Below are 26,793 nucleotides of genomic sequence, written 5' to 3' on the forward strand. Positions count from 1 at the left end.
CCCAGGTCAAAAAGAAAAAGACCAGTGCTAGATAATAAAAATATCCTAATGGCTATATAAAGTCGCTGAGAGCAAAAAATATCCAAAAAAAGTGCACAGTAGTGTCAAAAATACTGACAAAGCCACTCTTACCCATAGTCCCCATCCCAGGGTCCCGGAACACGCAGCCCCAACGCGTGTTTCGCATTTGCTTCCTCGGGGGAATTCTTAAAATGCTGCCTCTGAGAGTGTTGAGAGCAGAAAAAAGTGAGCAGCATATGCTCCAGATACTGTTTGTCCATTTGAAACCGCTTTTAAGGGTACATTTGTGTTATTGGGGGATTGTCTGGTTACAGGGTCCCTTACTGTTTACTTTGCTTTTTTTTAGTATGATACTATTATTATTGTATGCTTTAAGTTTACTGAGGTTACAGGTAAACCACTTTATTGCCAGAGAAGAGAGGCAAATTTTAAATAAGAACCAAATGTGTGGGAGACTTTACAGTAGTTTAGACGAACAGATGACGTTTCATTGGTGAGTGATTTTTGAGCGATCGTCGTAATGGGTCCAAGCATAGCATATCTGATATAGCGAGGAAGCCAATGCGAAACGCGCATTGGGGCTGCGTGTTCCGGGACCCTGGGAAGGGGGACTATGGGTGAGAGTGGCTTTGTCAGTATTTTTGACACTACTGTGCAGTTTTTTGGATATTTTTTGCTCTCAGCGGCTTTATATAGCCATTAGGATATTTTTATTATCTAGCACTGGTCTTTTTCTTTTTGACCTGGGTGTCTAATTGAATGTGATTTTATCTTGCACTTTATTACTTTTTTGTCAACTGAGCGCATTTATATATATTTTTTTGCACTGTTTGATGATTACTATGATTGATTTGTATTAGCTGCTACTCTCCCACTTCTATATATTTATAATGCCTGGCCCGGTGTAACATACTTATTTGTCTGTCTCTCCCCTCTATTCATGAACTTTATCATCATGTATTTATGACATCATGTGATATTATATTGTATTTCACAAATAAAGTTTTGTATTTTTATATTTAGGATGTACACTCTGTGTTTCTTGTTATCATAGTATCTAATGAGTGTTCCTATTGAAAGACACGTTTTTCCTGGTCCCAGTGTAATTGAACTCTGAGGATCTTATATGATGCAGACATAATGTATCTCGTTCTAATTTGTCTCTGTTCCATTTTTTCATGTATGCGTTCTAGCTGTGGTTTCTGTGGATAAATTCGTACCATTAGACTTTATGGAGCTGATCACACGTCCATATTTTTCTGTGGACTGTAAGGCCACAAAAAAAATCAAAGACATGTCCTTTTATTATCGGCATCTCAGATCAAAATGGGTAACCTTTAGAGATGAGCAAACCCGAACTTAAAAGTTTAAGATTTGTACCAGACAGCTAGTGTCTGGTGCTAAATACTGAACCTGGACTTCTCCCAGAAGTCCATTGCAATGTTTGGAATTACGGGGAAAGTCCAGAGAAAGAGATTATTTTCTAGATCAAAAGTTTGTGTCCCCATTGTTTTCAATAGAGTTCTGGTTCAAGTTCCAGTACAGTTCAGATTCCCAAACCAAACTTTAGAATAAAGTTTGGGTTGGGTACCAGATCCCGAACTTCCATGGATCCACTCATCCCTAGTAAGAACCCAATACCAATGAGTATGGTGGAAGATGATACTGACAGAGTGCCAAGTGGAAATAATATATACAGCAACACGTGAAGATAAATAAAAACACCTTTATTGATATATAAATGGGTGTACACTTAAATAAAATAAAAATAATAAAAAGGCATCCCAAATAAATGCGTAATAATGGATTATAATATCCTACAACATAGGGTAAAATATATACCCATGAGGCACAGGCTCAAAAGGAATATGAAAAAAGAAAATTAAAATAAGTATTAATGGAACCTTAATAAAGCCCCCAAAAGGAATTGTGTATACAGTGCACCATATAATGATGAATATCCAAAAATTGTGTAAACACAGTATACAAAGAGTAATAAAGAATAATAATAACAACAACAACAGTGCAGACAATATGTAAAATAAAAGGTGCAATGGAAAAAATTGGTGCAGTGAACAAAAAAGAGACACTACAGGAGTGTCACACAATGTGAGAGGGGAAAGAAGTAATGGGAGCTGGAGATAAAATAATACCTAAAGAGGCGGAGGATGATGCCTGGGGATGCCTGAGAACGCGCCCCGATGTGCGTTTCGGAATAAAACTTCCTTCCCTAATGCAATGTGAACCTAGCCTATTGGATTCCCCTGACGAAGGAAGTTTTATTCCGAAACGCGCGTCGGGGCGCATTCTCAGGCATCCCCAGGCATCATCCTCCGGCTCTTTAGGTATTATTTTATCTCCAGCTCCCATTACTTCTTTCCCCTCTCACATTATGTGACACTCCTGTAGTGTCTCTTTTTTGTTCACTACACCAATTTTTTCCATTGCACCTTTTATTTTACATATTGTCTGCACTGTTGTTGTTGTTATTATTATTCTTTATTACTCTTTGTATACTGTGTTTACACAATTTTTGGATATTCATCATTATATGGTGCACTGTATACACAATTCCTTTTGGGGGCTTTATTAAGGTTCCATTAATACTTATTTTAATTTTCTTTTTTCATATTCCTTTTGAGCCTGTGCCTCATGGGTATATATATTACCCTATGTTGTAGGATATTATAATCCATTATTACGCATTTATTTGGGATGCCTTTTTATTATTTTTATTTTATTTAAGTGTACACCCATTTATATATCAATAAAGGTGTTTTTATTTATCTTCACGTGTTGCTGTATATATTATTTCCACTTGGCACTCTGTCAGTATCATCTTCTACCATACTCATTGGTATTGGGTTCTTTCACCGGATGGTCTGCCATCCATATTTCTAGAGGGGTTGTGGATTTTCATTTTATTATTTTTAATTAGTACATTACCCTCATTGTTCTAAGTCATCCCTAGTAACCATACAAGTCTATGGGTTTGTGAAAATCATGGACAGCACATGGGTGACATTTCTGTACCATCTGTTTGTTATCTGTAATTAACCTATTCACAATATTTGACGCATATTTATTTAATCAGCCATCATGTGCCTTTAACAGCTGCGGGTGGAGCTGTGCTCCTCCGTTGGCTGTTAACGAGTTAAATTCCACTGTCAATCGATGACAGCGGAATCTGTAAGAGCAACATTCATCATTCCCATCAGCGCCCCATTATCACGTGACAGGGTATTGTCATGTGCCGATGGGTGGTCATGACAGCCAGGGGTCTGTTGATGACCCCCATGCCTGTCATTATGATTCAGCTGTGAACGCATAGGAGAGCGTGACTTCTTCAGCTTCAAGAACACAGAAAAAAGTGAAATAAAAGTTTTTAAAAATATGAAAAAATAAAAAAACACAGAAGTTTAAATCATCCCCCTTTTGCCCCACTAAAAATAAAACAGAAAAATACACATATTGGTATCGCTGTGTTTGTAAAAGTTCAATCTGTCAAAATACAAAATAAATTAATCTGACTGGTAAACAGTAGAGATGAGCGACTTTGCCTTTTTTCGGGTCGAGTCGGGCTTCATGAAACCCGACTTTCGCAAAAGTCGGGTCGAACGCAATCGGCCGATTATCGTGATACGTCAAAGGCCGACTGAAACACGAAAACCAATGCAAGTCAATGGGGAAGAAAAGTCGGCAGTGAGTGGAGGACAGGAAACACACCTACAGTGCCCATTTTAATGCAAAAAACATCAATTCTTATTACTTAAGCTTGTCTACCTTAATTTACATTATGATAATAGTTAGGCATTGAAAACTGGGGGTTATTTGGCTAAAGTTGTGGGGGGGGTAGGGCTGGCTCCAGATTTTCGTGGGCCCAGGGCCAAATAGTGTCACTGGGCTCCTTTAACACATGCCACAATTCATGATCCTCTGATACTTCAGAGAAATAGCGGTATAGTACAATGAAAAATACTTCACTTCTTACATCACACGACTGATATCCATTTTAAATTCTCCAATAGCTCCAAAAACAGACAGTATATTACTCCATACAGTATTATGGCCACCGCATAGCGCGACATACAGAGTAATGAGGCCCATATATTTCTCCATACAGAATCATTGGTCCCATATAATGTTCGATACAGTATATGATGAGCTCCACATAATGCTACAGTATATGTTGGTCCCCATGGATGAAGCTCCACTGTCTTATGGGCCCAAATAATGCTTCATATATAATGGGCCCCATTTCTAATGCTCCAGTGTATAATGGGCCCTGTAAATGCTACTCCAGTGTCTGATGTCCCCCATTCGGAAAGCTCCAGCATATGATGGGCCTCACGGATGATGCTCTAGTGTACGATTGGTCCAAATAATGCTCCATATAGAATCTGCCCCATTTACAATGCTCCAGTATATGATGGGCCCCATGGATGATGCTCCAGTGTCTTATGGGCCCAAATAATGCTCCATATATAATGGGCCCCATTTCTAATGCACCAGTGTATAATGGGCCCTGTAAATGCTGCTCCAGTGTCTCATGTCCACCTTTGGAATGCTCAGTATATGGTGGGCCCCATATCTCATTCTCCAGAGTATAGCGCTCCCCAAAAATTGCTCCCAACCTTTAAAACAATTAAATAAGTCTCCTCACTAGGGAATTCCTGAACTCTGGACTGCTCGTCATCCCCATCTTCCATGTCTCTGCACTCTGACTGTTTAGGCAGAGGGCGTACAGACGTGATGTCATCGCGCTCTCTGACCAGAATGTCACTGTCAGGAAACGCAGAAGACGTCATGGCGGTGGAGCAGGGAGAGGTAAGTATTTCAACTTTGCAAGTGCTGTGATCCTGAGCAAGTAGGGGGGCCCACTCGTTGGCGATGGCACTGGCACAGGGCCCCTCATAGTATGGCGGTGTGTCTGACGGCGGGTGGGTGGGCCCTCCGGTGGGCCCTCCCGGTGGGCCCTCCCTTCCCACCGGCAGAGACACTTTTGCGTATTATGAGGGGCCATGTGCCAGTGCCGTCGCCCATGAGTATGCCCCCCCACCTGCTCAATGAACCTGCACTTTCATCTGCACCTTCCTCTTTGTCACCGCGTAAGGTGGTATAGTATGCAGGAAGGGGAACCTGAATTTCATCAGGGTCTGATTCTGGCTGTGTAGAGTGCGAGGGGAATGTAGTGGTCTGGGTCAATGTACCAGCAGAATCATCTAGCAGTGGCTGGGCATCAGTGCACTTGTGGCGCCCCCAGGAGAACGGTCGCCACAGTGGCATTACCTTCCTCCTAGGGAGTGTGATGTCATGCTTGGGCGCAATGAAGGATCTCTCTAGCAGTTAAACCAACACACTACACAGTTCCCAATCCAGGCCAGCAGGGAGAGCTCTGAACCTGACTGCTGAGGAGCTGCTCTCTGTGGTCGGAAGGAGTGAAGTTAGGGCAGTCTGTGAAGGGAAGGGGAAGTGTGTGGACATGAGAAGGGGAGCTGGAGGATGAGCAGAGTTAAGGCTCACTCCTAGCTGGAGTGCATGGTCCAGATTCCGGTCTCCGAGTTTGTAGGGACACTGACGGTCCTGCAGCAGAAACCGGAGGAAGTAGCAGCTGTAGGCCCAAAGTATCAACTGGGCTAAATGCAGTCAAAAACTGGTTCTTTCATAAGCAGGCGGCATAGCTAGGTTCATGGGTGGGCTCCTCTGCTGAGTAGCAGACAGTGCTACAAGGCCCAAAAGGATTTTCTGGATAAGATGCAGTAAAAAATTATTAGAAACACACACGGTGTAGCTCCTTGACAGGTGTACTACACCGCTGGCTACCAGACACCGCTACTATGCCATGAAACTGTCTATTAACATTGAAAACCATTATTAATGTGAAAATAAAGTTACGATTTTGGTGAACGAACCGTTCTCAAACGGAACCTCGAACAGCCGAATTTTAAGCAAAGTGTTAGGGTTTGACGAACGGCTCGAACACCGCCCAAAACAGCTCAAATTTGAACTTGGCAAACAGTTCAACTCGAAGAGCGCTCATCTCTAATCAGGAGGCAGACTCAGATGGTCTCTGGCCCAGTATGGATTCGACAAGATTGTAGAAAGTTGAGAAAGGGTACAGTATCACCGGACAACAGGTATATATAGCATAGTCTAAACATTAAAAATCTCCGTGTATATTTCTGGAGTCGGACAAAGACACTCGCAGCCTCAGTATGGATTAGACAAGAATCTAAAAAGTAGAAAAACGGTAATGTATTTGAAGCGTACACCAGTATACACTGTTGAGGTATTTTTAAATCTTCATATATATTTCAGTCTCAGTAAGACAGTCCAGACTCTCCGCAAGAGGAAACGAGATGGATACAAGTACAGACGGAAAGTCGAGTGATTGCAGAAATTTTGGAATTACTAATCATGGGAAAAACTCCCGGGAGAATTCTCAGAGGCGATGCTGATCCTCAATTACTTTGTCTTTGGAGACAGCGAAAACAGTTCTTTGTGAAGAAAGGGTTGCTGTATCGCAGTACCGTGAATCCCATCACCGTTACTCATCTCCATCAAATTGTGATCACAGGGAGAGATGTAGACATGGTCTTCACTGCCTATCATGATCTGTCAGGTAACTTTGGAGTTCAAAAGACAGAAGCCACAGGCCGTAGGCAATTCTATTGGATTGGCATGAGAGGACACATTTAAAAATGTGGGCAGGAATGTCACACGTCTGTGAGTAGGAAAACTGTGAAAGCTGATGATAAACCACCACTGCATCTCATTGTGAGTCGACGTCCATAACAAATGGAAACCATTGATCATCTGAAGATAGAGCCCAGCAGGACAGGGCATAGCTACGTCTTAACCGTCATCTATCAGTTCACCAAGTTTGTAGTCACAGTCCCAGTGAAGGATTTAACAGCCCAGACTGCACAGCGGTGGAGCAGGGAGAGGTAAGTATTGCAAGTGCTGGGGCCCTGAGCAAGCAGGGGGCCTACTCGTAGGCGGCGGTACTGGCACAGGGCCCCTCATAGTACGCCGGTGTGTCTGGCGGCGGGTGTTTTCCCCCCTACCATCAGATATACTTGATTGTACTATGAGGGACCCTGTGCCAGTGCCGTCGCCCAATAGTGGGCCCACCCACCTGTCCAGGGCAACGGCACTCACACGGGTGCGTGCGCCAGGTGGTGACCCCGGCCCGGGGGGGAGGCAGCCCAATTAGGGAGGTTGAAAAAAAGACATATGTTGATGTTGGACATTCAGCAGCTGCAAATGGAGTAATTGGAGAAGTCCGAGGAAGAGGAGGACAAAAGCGAGCCATTTTTCTGGCAACCTATGTGTTGTCAGGGGAAGGTGGGATAAAATCCTTTGAAACCCATGCATGGTTCATTTTAATGAAGGTTAGATCTTCAACATTTTGGGTCAACAGACGGGTCCTTTTTTCTGTCAGGATTGATCCAGCAGCACTGAAGACTTTTTCAGATAGCACACTAGCAGCATGGCAAGCGAGCTCCTGTAAGGCATATTGTGCCAATTCAGGCCAGGTGTCCAGTTTACAGGCCCAATTGTCAAAGGGGAATGACCTGTGAGGAAGAACATCGATATGGGAGAAGTAGTTAGTAACCATAGTTGACAACTGCTGTCTCCTGTCACTTTCAATCGATGCAGTATTACCAGTCATGTGAGCGGTACTTGAAAAATCAGTCCACAGCATGGTCATGAAACCCCTGTCTCCAACGCCACTTCGAATGTGTCCACCATGAACACCTCTTCCATGTTGCCCCCTACGGCTCGTGGGAGAACCATCACCGCTGCTGTGTGCTGGGAATGCCTCAAACAAACGGTTTTCCAGAGTTGCTTGTTTGTTAGCCAATATTAGCTCTAGGTTCTCCTGTGGCATGATGTTTTGGAATTTGCCTTTATAGTGTGGATCCAGGATGCTGGCCAACCAGTAGTCGTCATCGTTCATCATTTTGGCAATGCGGGAGTCCCTTTTTAGGATCTGCAAGGCATAATCACACATGTGGGCCAATGTTCCAGGTGTCAATGATGCACTGCGAGTGCTGGATGGAGGAGCACTTTCTGGCAAATCCACATTCCTCCAGTCACGTACAAACCCTGTACCTGACCTTGCCACGCCAACATTTTCTCTTGCCCCCTGAGAAGCATCCTCCTCCCCTAAATAATCATCACCATCATCCTCCTCCTCCTCTTCCTCTTCTTCCTCCACCTCGTCCAGGAGAGTTCCCTGAGCAGACAATGGCTGACTGTCATCAAGGCTTCCCTCCTCCTCGGCTGCAGACGCCTGCTCCTTAATGTGCATCAAAGTTTGCATAAGCAGATGCATAAGTGGGATGCTCATGCTTAGGATGGCGTCATCTGCGCTTACCAGCCGTGTGCATTCCTCAAAACACTAAAGGACTTTACAGAGGTCTTTCAGCTTCGACCACTGCACACCTGTCAACTCCATGTCTGCTCTCAAAGTGCCTGTCCGTGTATCCTCCCACAAATGCATTATGGCCTGCCTCTGCTCGCACAGCCGCTCATCCATGTGCAGGGTGGAGTTCCACCTTGTTGCAATGTCGATAATGAGGCGGTGGTTGGGAAGGTGGAGCAATCGCTGCAGCTTCTGCATACGAATGGAGTGTACAGGCGACCGGCGGATGTGCGCGCACAGTCTTCGCACCTTCTGGAGCAGGGCTGTTAACTCCGGATAATTATTGAGGAAGCACTGCACCACCAGGTTCAAGGTGTGAGCCAAGCAAGGTATGTGGCTGAGTTTTGAAAGGGCTATGGCTGCCACAAAATTACGGCCGTTATCACTAACTACCTTGCCTGCCTCTAGATGTACACTGCCCAGCCATGACTGTTTGTCGCTGAAAGTACTCGGCCAGCACCTCAGCAGTGTGTCTGTCGCCCAAACACATCATCTGCAACACAGCCTGCTGACGCTTTCCACTAGCTGCTCGATAGGGGGACACCTCGTGTGCAACAGTGGCAGCTGCAGATGGAGTGCTCGTACGACTGCGCTCTGTGGACGAGCTTTCGCTTCTGGAGGAGGAGGAGGAGGGTCGAACGCCTACAGCCAACTGTTTCCTATACCGTGGGCTAGGCAGCACTGTCCCACCACCGCTGTCCCCTGTGGACCCTGCATCCACCACATTAACCCAGTGCGCAGTGATGGACACGTAACGGCCCTGGCCATGCCGACTGGACCATGCATCAGTTGTGAGGTGCACCTTTCCACTCACTGACTGCTTGAGTGCATGGACAATGCGGTCTTTCACATGATGGTGGAGGGCTGGGATGGCTTTGCGAGAGAAAAAGTGGCGACTGGGTAGGTCATAGCATGGTACTGCATAGGCCATGAGTTCGCGGAAAGCTGCGCTTTCCACCAACCGATAGGGCATCATCTCTGACGAGATTAGTTTGGCAATGTGGGCGTTCAAACCCAGTGTACACGGATGAGAGACTGAGTACTTTCTTGACCTACTCATAGTGTCTGGGAGGGTGAGCTGGACTTGAGAGCTGCATATGGTGGAAGTAGCAGTGGACAGGGCGGACTGAGAGAGGGTTGATGATGGTGATGGAGTTGGTGTTCTTTCTGATGGCCTAGATTCAGTCTTTCGTTGATATAACAGTGGGATTCCCTGACTGCTGTGGCCTTGCAACGACAACTCAACATTTGCTGCTGAGCTAACCGGTGGGCTTACAGTGGGGGAAACAATGTAGTGTTGCTGACTACCTTCTTTGTGATCAGTTGCACATGTGGTACTTGAGGTTTGGTGTTTTGTCCACGCTTGCAAGTGCATGCTGGTTAAATGTCTAAGCATGCAACTGGTATTCAAATTTTTCTGATTTTTCCCTCGGCTAAAGGTCTTTGCGCACTTCTTACAGATAACCTTGGCCTGATCATGAGGATTTTGCTCAAAAAAGTGCCACACTGCACTCTTCCTACTTTGGCAGACATTTTGCGGCCTAGCACGCTGTGATATTTTGACCCTCTGGACAAGCTGTCCAGCAACTCTTTTGATTTTTGGAACCTGTCTTTGGAGTGCTCCGGGCCTGCCAGATAACAGCTGTTGCGATGTCGATGTCTGCTGGATGCTCCTCCTCCTCATCTGAGCTATTGGAAGCAGCACCCTCTTCCCCCAATGGATGCCAATCTGGGTCAACAACTGGGTCATCCATCACCTCCTCTTCAATGTCATGTGCACCTTCCTCTGTGTATGGTGGTATAGTGTGCGGGAAGGGGCACCTGAGTCTCATCAGGGTCAGAATCTGGCTCTGTACACTGCGAGGACAATGTAGTGCTCTGAGTGAATGTACCAGCAGAATCAACTATCAGTGGCTGTGCATCAGTGCACTCCATGTCAGATTCATCTTGGCCTGGGTAATTCACCATTTCACTTGATAATCCAGGCATGGTATGTGAAAACTCCATGGAGTAATCATTAGTATGGCCTGCCCCATCCAGCCGTACGGGCCGGGGGCAGCTTGGCAGAGGTGTTCGTGGTGCACACAGCAGAAGTGGCGTTGGAGACAGGGGTTTCATGACAATGCTGATTTTTCACGGACCGCTCACACAACTGGTAATACTGCATCGATGGAAAGTGACAGGAGACAGCAGTTGTCAACTATGGTTAACAACTACTTTTCCTCCCATATCGATGTTCTCCCACACAGGTCATTCCCCTTTGACTATTGGGCCGCTAAACTGGACACCTGGCCTGAATTCGCACAATATGCCTTACAGGAGCTCGCTTTCCCAGCTGCAAGTGTGCTATCGGAAATAGTCTTCAGTGCAGCTGGATCAATCCTGACAGAAAAAAGGACCCGTCTATCAACCCAAAATGTGGATGATCTAACCTTCATTAAAATGAACCATGCATGGGTTTCCAAGGATTTTGCCCCACCTTCCCTTGATGACACATAGGTTGCCAGAAAAATGGCTTGCTTTGGTCCTCCTCCTATTCCGCGAACTTGACCTATTTCGCCTTTTGCAGCAGCTGAATGACCCACATCTACATATGCCACTTTGTAAACCTCCCTAAGTGGGCGGCCCCCCTCCATGGCCGGGGTCACCACCTAGCGCACAAAACCGTGCGAGTGCCGTTGCCCTGGACAGGTGGGTGGGCCGACTCTTGGGCTCGGGCACTGGCACAGGGTCCCTCATAGTGCAATCAAGTGTCTCTGACGGTTGGGGTGCACACCCGCCGTCAGACACACCGCCGTACTATGAGGGGCCCAGTGCCAGTACCGACGCCCACGAGTGTGCCCCCCTTGCTTGGGCAGGGCCCCAGCATTTGCAATGTTTACCTCTCCCTGCTCCTCCACTGTGTAGTCTGGGCTGTCAAATCCTTCACTAGGACTGCCACTACAAATTGATTGAACTGAAAGATAATGGTTAAGATGTAGCTATGCCCTGTCCTGCTGGCCGGGCTCTAGCTCCAGATGATCAGTGGCTTCCATTTCTTATGGACGTCGACTCACAATTACATGCAGTGGTGGTTTATCATCAGCTTTCACAGTTTTCCTACTCACAAACGTGTGACATTCCGGCGCACATTTCAAAATGTGCCCTCTCATGCCAATCAAATAGAATCGCCTACGGCTTGTGGCTTCTGTCTTTTGCACTCCAAAGTTACGTGACAGATCATGATAGCCAGTGAGCACCATGTTTACATCGCTCCCTGTGATAAAAATTGGATTGAGATGAGTAACAGTGATGGAATCAACGGAAGTGCGATACAGCAAGACTTTATTCACAAAAAAATGTTTTCACTGTCTCAACACACAAATTAATTGAGGGTCAGCATCGCCTATGAGAATTGTGACGGAAGTTTTTCCCGTGAATAATAATTCCTAGATTTCTGCAATCAATAGCATTTATGTCACTAATTGTATGCATCTCATTTCCTATTGCGGAGAGGCTGGACTGTATTACTGAGACAGAAATATATATGAAGATTTAAAAATAACACCAAAAGTATATAGTTGTGTACGCCTCAAATGCATTTCCTTTTTTCCACTTTTTAGATTGCTGTGTAATCCATACTGAGAACACGGAGATTTTACATGTTTAAACTATGCTATATATACCTGCTATCCAGTGATAAAGTACCCTTTCTCAACTTTGTACAATCTGGTCAAATCCATACTGGGCCTGAGAACATCTGAGTCTGCCTCCTGATCTATAGACATATATTTTTAATGTGTAAACTAGGCTACATATATACGTGTTATCCGGTGAAACTGTACCCTTTATCAACTTTCTACAATGTTGTTGAATCCATACTGGGCCTGAGAACGGCTGCCGAGCTGTTAAGCAAGCTACAGCACCTGTGGTTTGGACACGTAATTTTTTCAGGAATGATGGTTAGGCCTAACTCCGGAGTTGCGGTTGACCTGAACTTACTGGGAAATCATCGTTCGCGGGGAATAATCTGAATCTCAGATCCCCATCACTAACGGAGTTCATCAGGTTATCTGCACCTGTAAGCGACAAAAGCTGGTCCTTTCAGTGTAGCGTGCATGCAGCCCCGGACATGTACTGGAATGCTAGACCTGTTATTGCTCGATCTCACGTGCCACAGCCTCGCGTATCCCTCTAGTAAGCTTGACGCGTACCGCGGGGCCATGCCGGAGTCTCGGTCGTTAACGGAATAAAGCTGAGAAATCGCTAGCACAACTACAAACGGACATACCACACCACACACAGAATCGACAAGGCTTGCAATCTGTCCATCTTTTCTGTAGCTTGTATGGTAGTGGTTTCCCGGGTGCAGTCCAATTAATCCACAGGCTCCACTCCTGGTGGTGCCCTTTTGGACATTCCTTTAAGGTTCAGCTTTGCAATCATACTGCCCCCGGAAACCAAAAACTTTGCCTTCAAGGACGCTGTTTGGAGGTACGTGGGAATAACGCCGCCCGATCAGCAGTCGGCATATGGGTCGCCCTCCCAGGGCTGTGGGGTACTCGGTACCGGGCCGGTGTCAGTGGGATGTGTCACAGCAGCAGTGACCCGGACGGTGGCCCTGGGCGCCCATGTAAATGGCGTGGTATAATGGTAAAGAGTTTATATAGATAGTTTGACGCCACCTGTGGTGTTCGGCAACATAGATGTTAGGCCGGCGCTGCATGCAGGTCCTCTGGGACTGATGGTGTTGTGCAGCAAAGATGGTGAAGCTCCCCACAGGTGGAGCTGGAGTCCCAGGGAAGTGTAGATGTAGTGATGGGGGAAAGGCACAGGCGGTGTAGGTGCTGGTACCCAGATGTAGCGGTGCTGGAATAACTGTAGGACACCAGAGCGTGCAGTTCCAAAGCTTTACTCACAATCTGCAGGTTACACAGATGCCTGCCTCTGTGCTGTGTCCTCCGGGTCAGGACCTCTGTCAACCTCCGGGACCAGAATGGAAAGCTCCCTTCCAACATTCCGCCAACATAGACCTTCCTGAACGTCTCCTTTCTAGCGCTTGTAGGGGAAGCACTCACAGGACCGTGGTTCACTGAAACGCCTCCTGTCTAACAGATGTTCCTCAGACTTTACTTGTATGGCAGACAGCTGTAGCCTTTTCCTTCTGCCTCGCACACGTCGATGCTGGGGCCTCCGAGCCTTAGTTGGGTACAGAGCATTTATAGCTGCTACTTCCCCCGGTTTCTGCTGCAGGAACGTCAGTGTCCCTACAAACTCGGAGACCGGAATCCGGACCATGCACTCCAGCTAGGAGTGAGCCTTAACTCTGCTCATCCTCCAGCTCCCCTTCTCATGTCCACACACTTCCCCTTCCCTGCACAGAGTGCCCTAACTTACCTCCTCCCGACCACAGAGAGCAGCTCCTCAGCAGTCAGGTTCAGAGGTCTCCCTGCTGGCCTGGAGTGGGAAATGTGTTGTGTGTTGGTTTCACTGCTAGAGAGATCCTTCGTGGCTCCCAAGCTTGACAACACACTCCCTAGGAGGAAGGCAATGCCACAGTGGCGACCGTACTCTTGGGGATGCCACAAGTGCACTGAGGCCCAGCCACTGCTGGATGATGCTGCTGGTACATTGACCCAGACCACTACATTCCCCTCGCACTCTACACAGCCAGAATCTGACCCAGAGGAAACTCAGGTTCCCCTTCCCGCATACTATACCACCTTACACGGTGACAAAGAGGAAGGTGCAGATGAAAGTGCAGGTTCCTTGAGCAGGTGGGGGGGCATACTCATGGGCGATGGCACTGGCACAGGGCACCGCATAGTACGCAAAAGTGTCTCTGCCGGTGGGAGGGCCTAAACAGCCAAGTGCAGTGAGATGGAAGATGGGGACGACAAGGAGTTCAGAGTAGTGCAGGGATTCCCTCGCAAGGAGACTTATGTAATTGTTTTCAATGTTGGGACAGCAATTTTTGGGGAGCACTATACTCTGGTGAATGATATATGGGGCCCACCATACACTGGAGCATTCCAAAGGTGGACATCAGACACTGGAGCAGCATTTACAGGGCATTACAGGGCATTATTACAGGGCATTACAGGGCATTATACACTAGAGCAGTAGAAATGGGGCCCATTATATATGGAGCATTATTTGGGCCCATAAGACAGTGGAGCTTCATACATTGGGACCAACATATACTGTAGCATTATGTGGAACTCATCATATACGGTTTGAAACATTATATGGGAATAATGATTCCGTATGGAGAAATATATGGGCCTCATTACTCTGTATAGCGCACTAAGCGCTGGCCATAATACTGTATGGAGTTATATACTGTCCGTTTTTGGAGGTATTGGAGAATTTAAAATGGATATCAGTCATGAGATGTAAGAAGTGAAGTATTTTTCATTGTACTATACTGCTATTTCTCTGCTGTATCGGAGCATCATGAGTTGTGGTATGTGTTAAAGGGGCGCTCTTTGGCCCTGGGCCCACGAAAACCTGGAGCCAGCCCTCCCTCCCCCACAACTGTAGCCAAATAACCCCCATTTTTCAGTGCGTAACTAGTATTATGAAGTTAATTAAGGTTGACAAGCTTCAGTAACAAGAATTTATGCTTTTGGCATTCAAATGGGCACTGTTGGTGTGTTTCCTGTCCTCCTCTCACTGTCGACTTTAATTCTCCATTGACTTACATTGGGTTTCGTGTTTCGCGACGACCCCAACTTTTCCCTATAGTCGGCCGATTTTGCTCGACCCGACTTTTGGAAAAGTCGGGTTTCATGAAACGAAACTCGACCCTAAAAAACCAAAAGTCGCTCAACACTAGGCCCTAGCCATGCCTACTGGACCATGCATCTGTTGTGAGGTGCACCTTTCCACTCTCTGATTGCTTGAGTGCATGGACAATGCGGTCTTTCACATGCAGGTGGAGGGCTGGGATGGCTTTTCGAGAAAAGAAGTGCCAACTGGGTAGGTCATAGCATGGTACTGCGTAGGCCATGAGTGTTAGGAGTCGGATTTCTGTGTTTACTCAGCAGGGATCCAGATCCCCACATTCTGCACTCTCCTCCTATTTTTCCACTGCAGAGGAGATTGCAGAGGAGATTGCCTTGCAGCAAATCTCTCCTGAGGGTAAGTCCTTCTGTCCTCTTACTGGGCATGCTCATGGGACGATCTCCCATTGGAGATCGGGAGTCCTGTGCTCAGGTCCCGCTCCGGTTCTCATTGGTCCATCTCAGAGATCTGGAAGCGTGCAGAAGGTCCCGACTACTATAAAAGGCGCGCATGGCTGTTCCGCCATGCGCTAGTATAGACTATACTTGCTATGTGTGAATGGTGACGGATGTATGATTCTGGTGACTGACTCATTTGAAACCCCTTCCCTCTGATATTACGCATGGTGATAGGGAATTAGTTCAGTAGTCTGCGCCAGTCAGTGGCAAGCCTTTAGCCACTGTGCTCACCGCACCGCTACGCTAAAGTCCGACATCGCGCTTGCTATCTGGCTTTGTCGTCGAGTGGCAGTGTCCAATGCCGCGCTGCAGCTGCAGCCCTTCTTGGCATCCGCAGCAGTATGTCTAGAGGGACGCAGCTCCTCTGTCTTGGGTCCTGCTCCTGTGGCCAGATACCGTGTGTGCATTTATCTGAAGCCTGTGTCACTAACAGGTTCAGTGCTTTGTTTGTTTTTGTTGCGGCACCTCTGTGTGAGAGCAGAGCCCGCTCTGCGCACTCCAGGTGAAGTTGAACCCGTGTGCATCAAACCGCCGTATTGCTCCTCGGTCATCACTCAGCAGCGGTGGTTACACCTACTGCACGGTGGACCCCGAGTGGCAAACGCACTTTATTATTTATTTTTATTTAGTGCGTTCCGCTGTTCCTAGCATTATACTAGCTCCAGGGTTTGGCTAGTGATGGCAGAACAGCAGCAACTCTTACAGTGTATTCGGCAGCTTGAGGGTTGGCTGGCCACTCTTGAGAGGGCTCTCTCAGCTGCACAATCCACCGAAGCTGCTGTAAAGGCAATCACAGACGTGGTTTCCCGTATGTCCACGTCCTCCCCCGCGCCAACAGTTACCCGCCTCCCGTTGCCCGATAAATTTTCTGGCGATGGCGCCTCCTGTAGGGGTTTCATCAGCCAGTGCTCCATTCATCTGGAGTTACAGGCTGCGCAATTCCCTACGGAACGGGCCAAGGTGGGGTTTATTGTTTCCCTGCTGTCGGGCAAAGTGTTGGAGTGGGCTACGCCACTATGGGAGCGTGGTGACCCAGAGGTCCGGACCGCTGCTCCCTTTCTTACAGCTATTAAGCAGGTCTTCCTCGGTCCACGGGTCACGCACAATACCTCTCTTCAGCTTCTTGCTTTGACTCAGGGTGCTCTCTCGGTTAGTCAGTATGCCGTGCGTTTTCGGACATTGGCTTCCGAGTTGGAGTGGTCCAATAAAGCCCTCATCCCTGTGTTTTGGAGAGGTTTGGCGGAGCACGTTAAAGATGCTCTCTCCACTAGAGAGGTTCCTGCCAGTTTGGAAGAGCTGATTGCCATTTCCACCCGCATTGACCTCCGTTTTTCGGAGCGCGGTATGAAGCGTGCTCAATCCAAACGGAAGGTTACTCCGGCTCCCAATTTTTTGAGCCTCTGAAACTACCCGAGCCAGAGGTTCCACCCCCAGAGCCCATGGAGGTGTTTCGTGTTGTTCTCCAGGCGTGTCTGGCACAAGACTCCAGTCGCAATTTTATTTGTCAACACGCGGTGTCTCAGAACAACAGTGCCCCACAACGGACAAATTCTGTACCACTGGGTAAGACCCTTGTTCCTCCCCACCTTCGGCCGAAGGTTCTTGCCTGGGCACTTACGTCCAGGAGGGGTGGTCACTGTGGCTATATGCAGACCACAAAACTCCTGGCAGGGTCTTACTGGTGGCTGCACAGGGCTCGGGATGTTAAAAAATATATTCGGGCCTGCGCCTTTTGTGCTCGGAATAGCCTCCTTAAGCGAAGAGCGGAGATGCCTGCCGACACACGGTGGCGTTCCACTTTAACTTCCGCTCCAGCTGTCTCCCACGGGTCCCTTCTCAGACCTGGCGATCTTGCCACCCCTGAGGCCTTCAACGTGTCCCGGGTCTCTCTGTCATCTACCAGGACATCAGACTTGGCTGCGGACGAGTCTGAGGCCTATACCTCTTACGGGCATAAGTTGGTGGATCTTTAGGCTCAGGGAGGGGGGGCCCTAGGAGGGGGGGTAATGTTAGGAGTCGGATTTCTGCGTTTACTCAGCAGGGATCCAGATCCTCACATTCTGCACTCTCCTCCTATTTTTCCACTACAGAGGAGATTGCCTTGCAGCAAATCTCTCCTGAGGCTAAATCCTTCTGTCTTCTTACTGGGCATGCTCATGGGACGATCTCCCATTGGAGATCGGGAGTCATGTGCTCAGGTCCCGCTCCAGTTCTCATTGGTCCATCTCAGAGATCTGGAAGCGTGCAGAAGATCCCGGCTACTATAAAAGGCGCGCATGGCTGTTCCGCCATGCGCTAGTGTAGACTATACTTGCTATGTGTGAATGGTGACGGATATATGATTCTGGTGACTGACTCATTTGAAACCTCTTCCATCTGATATTACGCATGGTGATAGGGAATTAGTTCAGTAGTCTGCGCCAGTCAGTGGCAAGCCTTTAGCCACTGTGCTCACCGCACCGCTACGCTAGCGTCCGACATCGCGCTTGCTATCTGGCTTTGTCATCAAGCGGCAGTGTCCTATGCCACACTGCAGTTGCAGCCCTTCTTGGCGTTCGTAGCAGCGACGCCGCACACACGGTAGGTCTAGAGGGACGCAGCTCCTCAGTCTTGGGTCCTGCTCCTGTGACCAGATACCATGTGTGCATTTATCTGAAGCCTGTGTCACTAACAGGTTCAGTGCTATGTTTGTTTTTGTTGCGGCACCTCTGTGTGTGAACCGAGCCCGCACTGCGCACTCCGGATGAAGTTGAACCCATTTGCATCATACCGCAATATTGCTCCTCGGTCATCACTCAGCAGCAGTTGTTACACCTACTGCACTGTGGACCCCGAGCGGCGAACGCACTTTATTATTTATTTTTATTTAGTGCGTTCCGCCGTTCCTAACAATGAGCTCACTGAAAGCTTTGCTTTCAACCAACTAGTAGGGCATCATCTCTAACGAGATTAGTTTGGAAATGTGGGCATTCAAACACAGTGTACGTGGATGAGAGGATGAGTACTTTCTTGTCCTACTCAGAGTCTCTGGTAGGGTGAGCTGGACTTGAGAGCTGCATATGGTGGAACTAGTGGTGGACATGGCGGACCGAGAGAGGGTTGGTGATGGTGATGGTGTTGGTGGTCTTGCTGACGGCCTAGATTCAGTCTTTCGTAGCAATAACATTGTGATTCCCTGACTGCTTTGGCCTTGTTTCGACACCTCAACATTTGCTGCTGGTGGTGTGCTAACCGGTGGGCTTACAGTGGGGGAAGCAATGTAGCGTTGCTGACTTCCTTCATTCAGAGCAGGTGCACATGTGGTACGTGAGGTTTGGTAGTCCATCCACGATTGCAAGTGCATGGTGGTTAAATGTCTAAGCATGCAACTGGTATTCAAATTTCTCAGAATTTTCCCTCGGCTAAAGATCTTTGCGCATTTCTTACAGATAACCTTTGCCTGATCATTAGGATTATGTTCAAAAAGTGCCACACTGCACTCTTCCTACTATGGAAGACATTTTGAGGCCTTGCACGCTGTGCTAATTTGACCGTCTGGCCAAGCTGTCCTGCAACTCTTTTGGTTTTTGTAATCCATTTTTGGACTGCTACGGGCCTGCCAGATAGCTGTTGCGATGTCGATGCCTGCTGCGGATCCTCCTCCTCCTCTTCTGAGCTATTTGCAGCGGCACCCTCTTCCCCCAATGGATGCCAATCTGGGTCAACAACTGCGTCATCCATCACCTCCTCTTCAATTTCATGTGCACCTTCCTCTGTGTCACCGTGTAAGGTGGTATAGTATGTGGGAAGGGGCACCTGAGTTTCATCAGGGTCAGATTCTGGCTCAGTACACTGCAAGGACAATGTAGTGCTCTGAGTGAATGTACCAGCAGAAAAATCTAGCAGTGGCTGTGCATCAGTGCACTCCATGTCAGATTCATCTTGGACTGGGGAATTCACAATTTGACTTGATAACCCCGGGATGGTATGTGAAAAGAGCTCCATGGAGTAATCTGTAGTGTGGCCTGCCACATCCTTCACTTTTGGTAGGGGTGAAGGACACAAGGAAAGGTGTTGTTCCTGACCAGGAGCCTCCACTGACGACTCAGTGCTTTTATTTTTTGAAACTTCAGAAGAGGAGGTGATAGAGCTGGAGGCTGTGTCAGCAATGTAAGCCAAAACTTGTTCCTGAAGCTCCGGCTTTAAAAGCGGTTTACCTACTCCCAGAAAAGGGAGCCTTCGAGGCCTTGTGGAGTCAGACGATGACGCAGGCTCAACACCTCCTGCCTTAGGTGCTATTGTGCTTTTGCCACTACCAGCAGATGCACCACCACCACCATCAGTACCAGCTGCCAACCCCCGCCCACTTCCACGGCCTCTTCCACCATACTTCATCAGTTTTGGGAAAATTTACCCAAAATACCACCAGCTATATGGTACTGTAAAACAAGGTACAAGGTGTATATAGTATTGGGGAGAATTTGAATCTCCCTAGAGATTTTAGGAGGCTGAACTATTATCTCAGGCCCACTATAGATTACACCTCAATGTAACAGGCTGAAATAGGCTGGTGTATGACAAGGTACAAGGTGTATATAGTATTGGGGATAATTTGAATCTCCCTAGAGATTTTAGTAGGCTGAACTATTATCTCAGGCCCACTATAGATTACACCTTAATTGAACATGCTGAAATTGGCTGGTGTATGACAAGGTACAAGGTGTATATAGTATTGGGGAGAATTTGAATCTCCCTAGAGATTTTAGGAGGCTGAACTATTATCTCAGGCCTATAGATTACACCTCAATTTAACAGGCTGAAATAGGCTGGTGTATGAGAAGGTACAAGGTGTATATAGTATTGGGGAGAATTTGAATCTCCCTAGAGATTTTAGGAGGCTGAACTATTATCTCAGGCCCACTATAGATTACACCTCAATTTAACTGGCTGAAATTGGCTGGTGTATGACAAGGTACAAGGTGTATATAGTATCAGGGAGAATTTGAATCTCCCTAGAGATTTTCGGAGGCTGAACTATTATCTCAGGCCCACTATAGATTACACCTCAATTTAACAGGCTGAAATTGACTGGTGTATGACAAGGTACAAGGTGTATATAGTATTGGGGAGAATTTGAATCTCCCTAGAGATTTTAGGAGGCTGAACTATTATCTCAGGCCCACTATAGATTACACCTCAGTTTAACAGGCTGAAATTGGCTGGTGTATGACAAGGTACAAGGTGTATATAGTATTGGGGAGAATTTGAATCTCCCTAGAGATTTTAGGAGGCTGACAATGATGCTCTCAGTCCAAGTATGGCAGCAGGCAGCCTAATAAGCAGGACTGCTGCACACAAAAGTGTGGAAAAATGAACGCTTGGTAACTGTGCAGAAAAGAGGAAGAAAAGTATTTTTGCTTTTAAAAAAGCAGTTTGCACAGCAGTGTGCAAACAGCAATGCAGCTATCAGAGAGCCTTATAAGGCAGCCTAATAACCAACAGAGCTGATGCACAAAAAATATATCCTCCCCTGTCACTGCACACAAACTGTTGTGTTGTACAGTGAAAATCGCTACCAGCAGAAGCAATTTTTTTTTCTTCTTCCCTGCCTAATGCTCTCCCTTATTCAGAATCAGCAGCAGCAACCTATCCCTATGCTAAGATCGGCAGAAGTAAGATGGTGGTCGGTGTGCACGCCCTTTTATAGCCCCTGTGACGCCACACAAAGCAAGCCAATCACTTGCATGCCCTTCTCAAAGATGGTGGTGACCGCTGCCCATGTCATCGTGTTGCCCACAGTGTGCGTCCTCCATCATTGGCTGAAAAAGGGCACTTGAAGCATCATTTGAAACGCAACTTTGGCGCTCTGGTCGCCGACCTCATAGCCGACCTCACGCTATGGTCGGGTTTCGTTTCATGAAACCCGACTTTAGCGAAAGTCGGCGACTTATGAATTTGACCGACCCATTTCGCTCAACTCTAGTAAACAGCATAAAGACGAAAAAAATCAAAATGCCAGAATTACATTTTTTGGCAGCCACAACAATTCTCAATAAAGTGCAATAAGAGGCGATCAAAACATTCTATCTACCCCAAAATGGTATCAATAAAAACATCAGCTCAGGGCACAAAAAAACCCTCATACAGCCCATTATCCCAAAAAATAAATATGTTACAGGTCTTGCAAAATGGCGACATAAGCGGAAAAAATTTTCTTACAAATTTCTGAATTTATTTCACCACTTAAATAAAAAAACTATACATGTTTGGTGTCTGCGTTGTAGTACTGACCTGCACAAACATGATGGCAGGTCAGTTTTACCATGTAGTATACATGGTAAACAGAAAAAAAAATTTTGTAGAATTTGCAATTTCAAAGTAAAAGTAAAAAGTTATCTCTCTGGGAATAAAGGGAGGAAAAAAAACAAATGCACAAAAATGGAAAATCGCATGGTTATGAAGGTATTAAAAGTGCAATAAAAAGGAGAAGCTTTGCAATTTTTTTTAATACGTGAAAATCACTGATAGTAAAAACTGAAGAAAACCATATGAAAAACACATGAAATGAAATGTGCACCATTTCTGATGACTGTTCTGTCCTCTGTTATGTACATTAAATATGGAAAATTAGTAGATATATCAATGACCAGATCTTTGAAGGATGTAAAAAATTTCCTAATTATAGCAAGATCAGTTATAGTAAGGAACTGGTTACCCATAAAAGTTTACTTTCAGACTCTTTTTATACTTGTAAGTAGAGATGAGCGAATTTATTCGGATTTTAGACCCAAATCTGATTTTGACATATTCGTGCCATATTCGAAAACTATTCTTGCCGAATGTATGTCTTATGTTCGGTTCCGAACATATTCAGTAATTTTTACTCCCATTGACTCTAATGACGTTCGGCTGTGTTCGACGAATGTTGCAAAAACAATATTCTATTCCAATCGTATTCGGAACCGAATCCGAACAAATTCACTCATCACTACTTGTAAGGAATATCTATGATAGCGGCCAGTTAAAAATAGTGCAATGTCCAAGGGCCAGAGCCAATAATTAATGAAAGCTGATAGACTATTACTTCAGAACCCTTTAAAGAGCTGCCAAAAAGGAAAGAGGGTTTTAAACAATGACAAGACGCAGGTTGTTTTCTTAATACGATTGCTTCTTTAGGTCCAAAGTGTTACTATGAGTATAGTAATAAAACGGGAGTCCATAGAGTTTTCAACTCTGTAAATTGCCTTCTCCAAGTAATTTAGATAACGGTATCTAAAACATTTAAAGAAGCATAACCACGGAGACACTCATATTTGTTTTGCACAATACTGCTCGGGTTGCAATTCCAGTTTACGTATTATGGAGATTATGTTTTTCCAAGCATATAATGTAGATTACAGCGAGTTCAAATAAAAAAATGTGTTTACATCTACAGGTAGAGAGTAGGCCAGCAATATGTCCACTAAATAGGTGTCATAATACATTTGGAATTTACAGACAAAAGACTATAATCATTTTATATTGCACAAATATATTCCGCAAGGCTTATGTATCTGAAAAAGTATTAAACAAGTAAAATGACAAGTATTGTTGAGTTATACAAAGAGGATGACACCCACGTCCATGTCCTTACAGCCTAAATCTGAAGGTGCCCTTTTAGCCATGGGATCAGTTGCTTACATTGGTAGTGTAAAGACATGACTTTAAAGGTTGCTGTAATACTAAATACATTTATACCTTTGATGAAGAAATAATTTGTTGTTCTGTAATCAGCATTTGATTCCCGGCCCCTCTGCCTGCCTCCGGTGTTTGAATGACAGTTCAATGATGAGAGATCAAACAGAGGAGACAAGTAAACAAAAGGCTGGAGGCAGACAGAGGGGCCAGTAATTACAGACAGGGAGAAGACCCCGTGTACAGTCCGGACTCTGTGCACCGAAATCTAATTAACATAAAACTTCAAATGATTAAAGAAGAACCACAAAGCCGATTTCTTCACCATATGTATGAATGTAATCGGTATTACAGCCATGGCTTTACTTTATATTGTAAAATTGTGCTGACAAGTTCTCTTGAAGATGATATATTCTTTGATTCATAACCGTTTTCATAGATGTTTCTATTCCTGTTGAGCACAGTAATGAGATTTATAAAAATAATCTCTATTAGTGAACTACTTTTGTTAGCCTGATTCTTCATACATGAGTGACCAAGTGTAAATGGGTTATCATTGTTCTTTTATCTCCTTTGCAGTTGGTATGGGTGGTGACCTTTCTTGCTGCCGTCTTACTTGGCCTTGATCTCGGCCTGGCAGCGGGAGTAGGATTCGAACTGCTGACAGTGGTATTCCGTGCCCAATTGTAAGTGCACTATGCTATAATTTCCTAAATATTCCTATAATATTGCCTAATAAAAGAAGTAGACCATACTGTACATAGAGCAATTCCAAGCGCTGCTGCTAAATGGCAGATTGGGGATTTATAACAGCTGGAAGCTTTCCACATCACAAATGGCATTGTGGGTCATTGATAAATAAGTGACAAAGAATTTGTAATTGGTGGAGAAAGGTTGAACTTGATGGGCCTAGGTCATTCTTCAACCTATGTAACTACAGTTGTGGACAAAAGTATTGACACCCCTGCAGTTCTGTCAGATAATACTCAGTTTCTTCCTGAAAATGATTGCAAACACAAATTCTTTGGTATTAGTATCTTCATTAAATTTGTCTTAAATGAAAAAACACAAAAAGAATTGTCCTAAATCCAAATTGGATATAACTCCACACCAAACATAAAAAAAGGGTGGACAAAAGTATTGGCACTGTTCGAAAAATCATGTGATGCTTCTCTAATTTGTGTAATTAACAGCACCTGTAACTTACCTGTGGCACCTAACAGGTGTTGGCAATAACTAAATCACACTTGCAGCCAGTTGACATGGATTAAAGATGACTCAACCTCTGTCCTGTGTCCTTGTGTGTACCACATTGAGCATGGAGAAAAGAAAGAAGACCAAAGAACTGTCTGAGGACTTGAGAAACCAAATTGTGAGGAAGCATGAGCAATCTCAAGGCTACAAGTCCATCTCCAAAGACCTGAATGTTCCTGTGTCTACCGTGCGCAGTGTTATCAAGAAGTTTAAAGCCCATGGCACTGTGGCTAACCTCCCTAGATGTGGACGGAAAAGAAAAATTGACAAGAGACTTCAACGCAAGATTGTGCGGATGTTGGATAAAGAACCTCAACTAACATCCAAACAAGTTCAAGCTGCCTTGCAGTCCGAGGGTACAACAGTGTCAACCTGTACTATCCATTGGCGTCTGAATGAAAAGGGACTGTATGGTAGGAGACCCAGGAAGACCCCACTTCTTACCCCGAGATATAAAAAAGCCAGGCTGGAGTTTGCCAAAACTTACCTGAAAAAGCCTAAAACGTTTTGGAAGAATGTTCTCTGGTCAGATGAGACAAAAGTAGAGCTTTTTGGGCAAAGTCATCAACATAGAGTTTACAGGAGAAAAAAAGAGGCATTCAAAGAAAAGAACACCGTCCCTACAGTCAAACATGGCGGAGGTTCCCTGATGTTTTGGGGTTGCTTTGCTGCCTCTGGCACAGGACTGCTTGACCGTGTGCATGGCATTATGAAGTCTGAAGACTACCAACAAATTTTGCAGCATAATGTAGGGCCCAGTGTGAGAAAGCTGGGTCTCCCTCAGAGGTCATGGGTCTTCCAGCAGGACAATGACCCAAAACACACTTCAAAAAGCACTAGAAAATGGTTTGAGAGAAAGCACTGGAGACTTCTAAGGTGGCCAGCAATGAGTCCAGACCTGAATCCCATAGAACACCTGTGGAGAGATCTAAAAATGGCAGTTTGGAGAAGGCACCCTTCAAATATCAGGGACCTGGAGCAGTTTGCCAAAGAAGAATGGTCTAAAATTCCAGTAGAGCATTGTAAGAAACTCATTGATGGTTACCGGAAGAGGTTGGTCGCAGTTATTTTGGCTAAAGGTTGTGCAATCAAGTATTAGGCTGAGGGTGCCAATACTTTTGTCTGGCCCATTTTTGGAGTTTTGTGTGAAATGATCAATGTTTTGCTTTTTGCTTCATTCTCTTTTGTGTTTTTTCATTTAAGACAAATTAAATGAAGATAATAATACCAAAGAATTTGTGTTTGCAATCATTTTCAGGAAGAAACTGAGTAATATCTGACAGAATTGCAGAGGTGTCAATACTTTTGGTCACATCTGTATGTATGCAACTAGGTGCAAGCTTTGCCTCAATCTTTACAAGCTTTGGAGCATGATGTTGCATGGAAGGAGAATCTTGGTGGCAACAGGCTAATATACCGTAGTTTGGAATGTTCAAAATTATTTTTACGTATATAAATGTTTTAGGGTTATATAAAAGTAATCTAAATACAACAAAACTCATTTAATTTAGTTGTGAATTTTTTTTTCAGCCCAAAATGTTCTCAAGTGGCAAATATTGGAGGAACGGACATTTACAGGAACAGAAAAGACTATAAAAATGTAAGCTTCAAACACATTTAAAGCTGAATTAACACTCTGAGTTTAACAAGAAACTTGTTTGGGATGATATTTTCCACTTGTATTTTGTGACCTATTATCAGGGCCTTAAAGAGATTGTCTCACAATCCTAGCTTATCTCCTATCCACAGGATAGGAAATGATAGGAAGCTGATCGAGTCACACCTCAGGGATTGCTACTGATCTCAAAACCACAGCTAAGCTATCTCTGACAGTCCCATTGACAATGCGTGGAAAAGCAAAGTGCATGTACATACACATCTACCTTGTAACAGGGTACACAGGATTCCCATCTTCCTCATAAGGAAGGATCCCAGAGGTGTAACCCCAGTGATCAGACACATGACCTATCATGTAGATGCTAATTTGTGATTGTGAGACAAATCCATGTCTCAGGGTGCAAGTACAGACCATGATGCACATGCTGGCAGCGGGTCTCTTGATCTGAACTTAACAGCATCATATATGCCTATGAAACTGTCAAATTCGGCATGGTGGCTCAGTGGTTAGCACTGCAGCCTTGCAGCACTCGGGTCCTGGGTTCAAATCCCATCAAGGACAACATCTGCAAGGAGTTTGTATGTTCTCCCTGT

The 26,793-nt window shown here is 45.6% G+C and overlaps 1 protein-coding gene across 3 annotated transcripts in view; it reads left to right on the forward strand.

Annotated features, from left to right (window-relative positions):
* Positions 1-26,793, forward strand: part of LOC141087758 (chloride anion exchanger-like) — a 158,816-nt gene that overhangs the window by 112,595 nt on the left and 19,428 nt on the right. For all 3 annotated transcript variants that reach the window (XM_073573550.1, XM_073573552.1, XM_073573551.1), the window contains exons 13-14: positions 23,908-24,014; positions 26,113-26,182. In XM_073573550.1, coding sequence (XP_073429651.1) covers positions 23,908-24,014; positions 26,113-26,182 — 177 coding nt within the window. The remainder of the gene's footprint in view (positions 1-23,907; positions 24,015-26,112; positions 26,183-26,793) is intronic.

This window comes from Dendrobates tinctorius, unplaced genomic scaffold (assembly GCF_039654945.1).
Source record: "Dendrobates tinctorius isolate UK_male_01 unplaced genomic scaffold, ASM3965494v1 ptg000035l, whole genome shotgun sequence".
Classification (NCBI taxonomy): domain Eukaryota; kingdom Metazoa; phylum Chordata; class Amphibia; order Anura; family Dendrobatidae; genus Dendrobates; species Dendrobates tinctorius.